The sequence below is a fragment of the Anabas testudineus genome, chromosome 5, assembly GCF_900324465.2.
Source record: "Anabas testudineus chromosome 5, fAnaTes1.2, whole genome shotgun sequence".
Classification (NCBI taxonomy): domain Eukaryota; kingdom Metazoa; phylum Chordata; class Actinopteri; order Anabantiformes; family Anabantidae; genus Anabas; species Anabas testudineus.
In genome coordinates, this window is record NC_046614.1 from 15,130,525 (window position 1) to 15,139,063 (window position 8,539).

Consider the following 8,539-nt stretch of genomic DNA (forward strand, 5'->3'; position numbering starts at 1 on the left):
TCTTTTGTAGTTAGATTTGACTTGATGAGGGTGACTGAATATGTTGTTCAAACTAAAAACAGATAGTTATTAGAGGAATATATTGAGGAATTTATTCTTCTCAATGGACAACAAATGTGAAATTGTCAATGTTCCCATTGCAACGCTGGAAATAACTTCTTGTATTCAAGTAACTCCTTATTTAGTTGTCTGCTTTCACGAGAGTCACTCGGGGCTGCATGAACACCTGCTAATGGCTCGTAGCGAGCTAATTGCAGCTCCCACAAGTGAAACATGTGATTTTGAGGTCAGAGAAAATGCATCTGATTGTTTACATATTTTGTTATCTTCTTTATAAAACCTTCTGTCTTAGCTGCTTTAAAAATAAAATACAATTTTAATTAATTACAGCTTAACCATTTCAGCTTAGCTCTGCTCTTTACTGTTTTTTGGTTGAGATCACGATCCAAATATTCTTCATCCACAATTAGAAAGTCCATCCTACAAGAGCCATAAAAGGTCTTGAATCAGTCTTTTCTAAACTCTGGGGAAAGGACATTAAAAGTGTAGTAATGATGAGGCCAAGTCATCCTCCTATTCTACAGCAAGTGGTGTCACTGTCCACGTCTTTAGCTGTATTTGAACTACCAGAAAAATGGTAAGTACCATAACACATAGGGACTAACTTCAGATATAAAATTGTTAATTCTAACATAGGTAATAAACCTTCTTAAATTCAAAATGAAGAAAAGAAACTAAGATGTGCTTTGATAAGGCTTAATAACATTTTTCATAACATTAATCTTAGCAGGAGAACTTCCTTAAGTTTGAAAATCTCTTTTGCAAGAATGTCCGGGTCAAGACAGGACATCTAATATAAATCTATGTAATATGAATTACCACCTATCGGTTAATAGCGCCCTTATTTCCTTCTAGGCTAGCAAATTAACACAACAGCAGATTACAGAGTATAAAGGAGTTTTTGAGATGTTTGATGAAGAGGGAAATGGAGATGTGAAGACGCAGGAGCTGGAGAGACTGATGAGTTTAATGGGAATTAATCCAACAAAGAGAGAGCTCGGCCAGATGGCCAAAGATGTGGACAAAGACGGTGAGTATACTGCTGATTTTACATCATTATAAACACATTTAACACATTTTTAGGGATTTGAATCAAGGCTGAAGCAAGACTTCCTCACGCTTACCCCTGCCTTTGCAACGTAAGTCGCTTTGGATAAAAGCATCTGCCAAATGAGTAAATGTAAATGTAATACCTTGAACCTTAATTGATGACTGATAGAGTTTAGGGTAAAGTGCTAGTTTGTGTTATTACACTATGTGAAAAAACTGTTAATTCAACTTCGATTTTAGATTAGTTGGTATTGGCGGTGATGTATTTAACTGCCACTTATGATGTTGAATTTGTAATAAAGTAGGTGCTTCAGAATGCCTTTAAGCAATACCATGTATGTTTGGTGAGCTACACCAAAGTGAAGGTGCTAGTTGAAGCTTCAACTCTTTAAAGTTCAACCCAAACCAGGCCAGTAATTAAAGGGCAGAATTAGGTTCTGTAATGATAGACCGGCCATTCACATTAGCTAAAGTGCTGGTATAAAAAAGGGATGTTTTCTACTTGTTCTGACAAGCTTTGGAAGGAATTAATCTAAAAATGTATTTGGAATTACCCACAGCAGCTGACTGAATTTAACTGCAAATCCAGGCGGATTTAGGATTCATAAAGCACCCTGAGCCACCCATGTGCACCCTTAGTAATATTGCATTAGGAGAAGCTGTAATATTATCTAATACTGCAGCATTGTGCTGACTGAAGGTGTCCAAGCTATTCACTAGATGGCAGTATTTCATTATGTCTGATCAGTGAGCTTCACTTCACTCAATAACTGCAAGTGGCAAAACACACAGAGACAACCGGACATTTTTAGAACTGACAGTTTAAGTTTAAGTTTCCATGACCAGTTCAGGATCACAGTGTGCACACCACTAGTTTCCTAATAGTATGAAATTGTTTCCATCACTCTGAAAATAAGTGACACAGGAGAAGAAGTCATAAAATAATAAATACTTACGGCTATATCTCTAGTCACTGTCACTGTTTCTAGGGGCTTCAATATGTGCATTACTGTCAGCTCCTCCTAACTTTTCACCATGCTTCTCTCTCTGAACTTAAAGGAGAATGTGTATGTTTATGTTTAAGGGTGAGGAGTTGCGCCTTCATTTTTATCACAACTAAAAATGAACACACTCTTCAATGTATTGTTTTACTCTGTGGCTTGTGCATTCATGCACCTTTTTGTCTGTTAAACTATCAATTTAAAGTTGATGATTATTTTTATGAGATTTCAGGTAAAGGGATATTTAACTGTGACGGCTTCCTGGGTCTGATGGCACTTTACCACGAAAGAACCAAGAACCAGGATTCTGAACTCAGAGCTGCTTTTAAAGTGTTTGATAAAGAGGCCAAGGGATATATTGACTGGAACACACTCAAGTAAGAATAACGTTCATAATTATCACATAAGTAAAGTAGTGAATTGTTTGTCAGCTCCTGCACTCGCTGCACACTGAATGTCACTGAATTGTTAACTACGTGCCAAGTGATGTCTTATTTTATTACCAAATTACAAAACATACTAAATATTTCCACAAACATGTCCACCAGTTTGTCATCACATTTGTTCCATGTTTTCCTTTGTGAAATGTTTTTTTTTTTCAGATATGTACTGATGAATGCAGGAGAACCACTTAATGAGATTGAGGCAGAGGAGATGATGAAGGAGGCTGATAAAGATGGAGATGGAACCATTGATTATGAAGGTATCTATTATATAGAATAAGTTATAGTTATAGAAAACCACTCAACTTTTCTTTTTTGAGCAAGACTATCAAATGTTGTTGGAACATAGCTGTCTTTTCTAACAGTTTTTCAAAAGTGTTTTAATAATTTTATAGAAAATCCTCTTTATGGTTATTTCTTCTGTCACAATTAGTCAGATGTTTTTATCTAAACATCTGTGCTCATAATCAACCAGATAAACCTGCTATGTTTTAACAAATAGCTGATTTAATCTGTAATTTTTGTATGTATTATCAAAAGAAAGAAAATTAGCAAATCAAAATTTGTGTGAAAAATTAACTAATGTAATGAAAAATGTGTCCTTAGATTGAAATAATTAAGATGACAAAATGAGAAGTAAATTAGTATTATTTCTCTTTCAGAATTTGTGGCAATGATGACTGGGAATTTGTTTAAAATGAGCTGAAGAAACAAGTCTCACTTTGAACCCTGTGGATTCTCTGCAGCTGTTGTGAAGATACTTCCACAGACACACAATTATAAAACAATATGTTATTTTCCTCTTGTGCAACCACATACAGTACTGGCTTTCTTTTGTCAATAACTGTATAAATTCTTCATATAAAATGTTTTTCTTAAAGTAATTGCTCAGTGATTATTTTGCCTGTTTGTATGCTTCTGAGTGAGTTAAAAAAAGAGACACTACAGGGTTAATTTCCTCAGACCTGCCACCCGGATGCAGTCATTCACATGGGTCTGACAGCATCTGGTGTGCAGAACCATTAAATCCCGTTCTCATCCCTGCAAAGCCAAATGGACAGCTCAGGGAGCCAACCACATCTATCATCTTGAAGCCATTAGACCAATTGCAGGGTGCAGGGGGAGGGAGCTTCCCGCACTGATCTCTGTTTGCAGCATCCCTAGAGCAGCCTCTGTTGTGTGAAATACAAGAAAGGGCAAGACGGAGGGAGTAGATCCCTGGAGGCAATTGGAGAACGGAAAGGGGATCTCTTAGAGGCTGCCGGGATAGGGTTACTTTGGTGTGTGGAGTCCACCTTCTGAGAAAATGGCTGTTTTGTCAATGTAAACAGCCTGTGCAGTACCTGCATTGCTAAAGGGGGAAGCAGAAGAGGAGGAGGAGGAAGAGGAGGAGGGGCAGGCACTGGAGGAAATGTTGCCTCTTCCAATGAAAATTTCCCCTTTCTAGCTAGCCCCAGCCTGCCGCAGCTTACCTCTGAACTCATGCGTGTTGTATGTTAAGGTATGTATGCATCACTAATCTGAGAGGACACATGCAATAGGACCTGGTCACATAGACAGGATTAGTAGCACAGCTGTTTGTACCGGACAGCTGAGAGACAGTGCATCTTCACTATAAATAACACAATATGTATCAATAACACACAGCAATAAGATTGGGAACTGATTGAACAGATTTGCAAAGATGACCATAGAAAACATTGAGTGCTCTGTCTCGCTGTCAGTCGCGGTGCAGGGATTCTTAGCTGGACAACAGCAATGACTAAATCCAGCCTTTGCTTCTCATTGGTGGTTGGCTCCGGCTGCACATGTTCCTCATTAAGAGCACAAGCAGACAGGATGCACTAAGGAGAGAGGAATGGATTACATGTCTATTTTCACTGCTTTAAAATAGGAAGCATATTCTGGATTACATGTTTATTTTCACTGCTTTAAAATAGGAATTACATTCATAGTTTTACTCCTCACATACGAAAATCTTCATATAAATAATTGCTTTTCATGCTCATGGGATGTGTACAGTAGTACAGTATGTGCGTGGGTGGGAGGTACATGCACCAAGTTGGATGCAGTGGATATTCATGGAACCTCTGTGTGTGGAAGTGAGTGTGTGTGGGTGTAAGTAAGATTTTGACGTTTGAACATCACTGCCAGCACATTTCCTCACAGTGCATTTTACAGTTTGAGTGGTTAGTATTCCTCTGTATTCTATCAGGTTCTTATGCCACTTTCCTCCTGTGCTTTTGTTAACCACATCCTGCCTTAAACACCTACCACAACCCTGCTGGCACTATCAGCCATGGTTCGAATGAAATTGGGAGTGGGGTGTCAACACTGAAATGTTAGAGTTTTCATTTTATAAATTTAGTTTCACAAAGATTTAAGTAGATCGTCAGTGCACAAAAGCTAAACAGACATTTGTTTTTTCTTTTAAAAAAAAGGCAAATTAGCTCATTATTAATGATAAAATGTTCATTCTTTGTGTACTAATTTTAGGTTTTATTCTCCAGACCAAAGCATCATGACCAACGTCTCAGCAGACCCCACACCAGAAGGAAGACACCTGTGTCAACCATGAGGCGTGCTAGAGCCTGAGCGACATCTCAACATCCACACTAAGATTCAAAATACATTGTTCAGTTGAACCTGACCATGGCTGTAACTGCAGCTAAAACAACTGCAAGCTTTCTCTCCACAACTGCCACGACCACCACAATCCCCTTCCTGTCAACAAGCACAGACACTAGAGACAATGTCACCTCCAGAACAACATTAATGACTGTTACTATAACAACAAACGAGACCAGCTTTAATGCCACCACATTTCCAGAAGTGGTGATGGAGGGCGCGGGAATGGGAATGGTGCTCGTACCTTTTGGTATCATCACTGTCATCGGCTTAGCAGTGGCAATAGTAAGGAATCATTTAAAATGTTGTTTCAATGTTTAATTTTCTCATAGTGTTATAGAGTTTAAATTCTTCTGTATTTGTCACGCACACCTGCAAGTGAACATACACTTGCCTTCTCTTATTTAGTTTGGACTGGTTACTTCTAATGATAACCTTCCTCGTTTGTCTTTCTCTATCCAAGATGCTGTATATTCGGAAACGGAAGCGGTAAGTATATGAAGATTTTATGTGCTGATCAAACAACCATGCAATGCTGGATTAACACATTTCATTATTTGCAAATTTCTCAGGAAACTCACACTAATAAAATACTGGAAACAAAATCGAGTCCCACATTATTAGATAATTTTGTGGCCATGACTTGTAGATGAATCTAATTCCAAAATCTAGTTTATAACACTTTATTATTTCTAACTTTTATTGTGCCCACATGGCACAACTCTCTAAACACACAATCATAACTATGAGCATCTAACCCACTCATACACAGTGTACAGGAGCAGTATGAGTAGGTTGATAGTGGGAGTTAATCTGGCTTTGCAACAAGGGATTTTTCTTTTTTTATACATAGCTGCCAAGTGTTCCTCACCTCTAACGTCTTCTCCTGCAGGTTGGAGAAGCTTAGGCACCAGCTCATGCCCATGTACAACTTTGACCCTGCTGAAGAACAAGATGACTTGCTGGAACAGGAGCTATTGGACCACGGCCGGGAAGGCAGCCTCGCTGGTCCCAATGCCAAGGTAAGGTGGAAAGTATTTGGTGGAAAGCGTGCTGACTTTTTTCTCTGAACCATTTACCTGTTCCAACCGTCTTCTTGAACAAAAGAAGCCCGATCACAGACAACAAGTGGTGATTGGTTTGATGACCACAAAAACCACGACAACCATAGTTTATATTCCTTCACCTTCATACAATCTATAGATGGAACGTTTTGTACAGGAGCTTAGAGTCAATTTTTCCCACCAATAACAAAATACTAATTTATACCACACTATCAAAATGTGAAGCCACTCAGTTAGATGCACAACAGTTATTCTTAAGGCTTGTGGTGGTTATTTTTACTTTTTGTGTCTGTGTGTTTACATTTATCTATTTTGTTTTTGCATTTGCATTTTGTATTATAGCACATTTATACTTTAACGTAAGCTACTGATAAATGCACCAGGGTCTTGTTTTTGTAATTATAATTTAACTTGTTTTTTTAATCATAATTTTCCTTGTTTTGTTTTTTTATCTTATTGTCTTTTAAGTTTTGACAATGGCATTACAGTTAAAGGCAAGCATGGTAAAGTATCATCTGTGTGTCTCTTTAAGCCTTTCTCCTCCACAACCTTCATCCTCCATCATTATTTCAGTACCTCAAATATTAACATAGTGGGCTAGTTTAGTTTGTAACTGATTTTGGAGACTTAAACATTTTAACATGTGAACTAATCTGTATGAAAGTAAATATTTACACAGGAAACACACTGTATGTTTTGTAAAAATTACCAAAATGTGTTGTTTTGTTTGTTTGTTTGTTTTTAACAAATCAAATGTGGTGCCATCACACCTTGAAGCAAAGTGTAATCTGAAGACTAAAGGAAAGTAGTACTTTATAAAAATCAGAAATACAATTAAATTGAAAACACAAGCTTTAATATGCATCTCATATGTGATGAACCACAGCAATTAAAAATGAGCAATCTCCCCTAATGAAAAGAAAATAGATGGGTGAATTATTCATGTCTGTCTCAAAATTAAAAAAAAAAACAGCCAGGTGCCCATATGAACAGTAAGTTTAAGTCTTTTAAGATACTATTTTCTTTTCCATTTCCTTTCACAGTGCTTCGCAATGTTGAGCTGCAAATGAAGGAAAAAAGAACTAAAAAGAACTGCAACTTTACCCAATTTGAAAAGCTTCATATTTTATCAGCCTCATATTTTTTATCAGATAAATGGTTTTATATGATTTCAAAGAGGTACTTTGAAATCATATAAATGATTGTGGGAAGCTCGGTTAAGGCCAGTATTAACAGGAGGAATTATTACATTAAGCAAAACCTCTTTCAGTATTCACATGGACACTTGACAACAGTTTTAAGACAGACTTGAGAAATTGTGAGCTTATCCTGAAAGATTATTTTGTCAGTTGTGTCAGTCCTAATCTACTTCCATCTACTGTACACAACAACCAATCAAAAAGACATTTTAGCATCACCTTGCCATTTTTTATTATCCACAATCTCCTAAACATGTGACATAAGTTCATATTTCCTTTTATATATTTCCCCCCTGGCACTAACTTTTTTCTCTCATTACATAATCACATTATGAATCCTGAAGTATCATAAGTGAAATTAGCAAAACATGCTGCACGGGCTGTTATGTTACACTAGGACAACAAGCTGTTGTTGGTGTTTTTTACAATACCATTTTATGATGCTTATCTCCTCTGCAGACTCTCACAACCTCACAGGGGACCACGCAGAGGCCCAGTCGTTTGGTGTTCACGGATGTAGCCAAAGCTCTCAACGCTTAACAGCTCTCTTCCATTAGCTGATTTTCGTTTGCGAGGGTCACTGGTCTCTTTGAGATACAGTGGTTCAGGATGGAAAACCAAGGGCAAACTAGACCGTGTTTGAGAACGCTTTTATCACCTGTGACACAGTATGCGAAATGGTTTTCAAACTATGGGGAAAAAAAAAGAGGGTGCATGTACGATGAGGGAGTGTAACAGGAGGCATCACATAGGGTCTTGCACTGTTATCATTTGCCACACAAATGCAGTGTGATGCACTTTTCTTAAATCGTGTAATTGCTGTTCAAATGTTGGCTACCCTGTCAGTAAAGTTTAAAAGAGTTTCAATATCTTCCTCTTCCATGTTTGATAAAGGAAGAGTGTAAATTTGTGTTATACTGATTTTGTGGTCGTATGTCTGACAAGCTTGAACACTGGATGTGTTACCATCCTTAAGTGAACTGTCCCTCTTCATTTTGTTTCTTCTTTTATTGAGAAAGTTTGTTTATTGTTTCTGTGTGTATACATTAAAACTATTTAAATGTATTTCTGGAAAAAAAAAGTGTTTGGGGTTC

At 37.4% G+C, this 8,539-nt stretch overlaps 2 protein-coding genes across 3 annotated transcripts; both read left to right on the forward strand.

Moving 5' to 3' along the window:
• The first annotated feature begins 585 nt into the window (after positions 1-585).
• Positions 586-3,286, forward strand: LOC113154887 (calglandulin-like). Its single transcript, XM_026349307.1, has 5 exons — positions 586-637; positions 916-1,090; positions 2,344-2,488; positions 2,714-2,814; positions 3,217-3,286. The coding sequence occupies exons 1-5, from the start codon at positions 635-637 to the stop codon at positions 3,258-3,260; spliced, it is 468 nt and encodes a 155-aa protein (XP_026205092.1). The 5' UTR covers positions 586-634; the 3' UTR covers positions 3,261-3,286.
• Positions 3,287-3,698: 412 nt separating this feature from the next.
• On the forward strand, positions 3,699-8,475 carry si:ch211-161c3.5 (uncharacterized protein C3orf18 homolog). Of its 2 annotated transcripts, none has more exons than XM_026347032.1 (5): positions 3,699-4,055; positions 5,051-5,467; positions 5,646-5,671; positions 6,075-6,204; positions 7,905-8,475. In XM_026347032.1, the coding sequence occupies exons 2-5, from the start codon at positions 5,207-5,209 to the stop codon at positions 7,983-7,985; spliced, it is 498 nt and encodes a 165-aa protein (XP_026202817.1). In that variant the 5' UTR covers positions 3,699-4,055; positions 5,051-5,206; the 3' UTR covers positions 7,986-8,475. The 2 variants fall into 2 exon arrangements, with proteins under 2 accessions (XP_026202817.1, XP_026202818.1); XM_026347033.1 differs by having other exon boundaries at positions 5,065-5,467.
• Positions 8,476-8,539: the final 64 nt, after the last annotated feature.

What these genes read in the sequence shown, in the direction of transcription:
- LOC113154887 (XM_026349307.1), top strand. An exon ending in ATTGACTGGAACACACTCAA is followed by an intron (nt 2,489 to 2,713) that starts GTAAGAATAACG and finishes TTTTTTTTTCAG; the next exon opens with ATATGTACTGATGAATGCAG. An exon ending in TGGAACCATTGATTATGAAG is followed by an intron (nt 2,815 to 3,216) that starts GTATCTATTATA and finishes TTTCTCTTTCAG; the next exon opens with AATTTGTGGCAATGATGACT.
- si:ch211-161c3.5 (XM_026347032.1), top strand. Translation starts at nt 5,207, where the DNA reads ATGGCTGTAACTGCAGCTAAAACAACTGCAAGCTTTCTCTCCACAACT. An exon ending in TATATTCGGAAACGGAAGCG is followed by an intron (nt 5,672 to 6,074) that starts GTAAGTATATGA and finishes CTTCTCCTGCAG; the next exon opens with GTTGGAGAAGCTTAGGCACC. An exon ending in TCGCTGGTCCCAATGCCAAG is followed by an intron (nt 6,205 to 7,904) that starts GTAAGGTGGAAA and finishes TCTCCTCTGCAG; the next exon opens with ACTCTCACAACCTCACAGGG.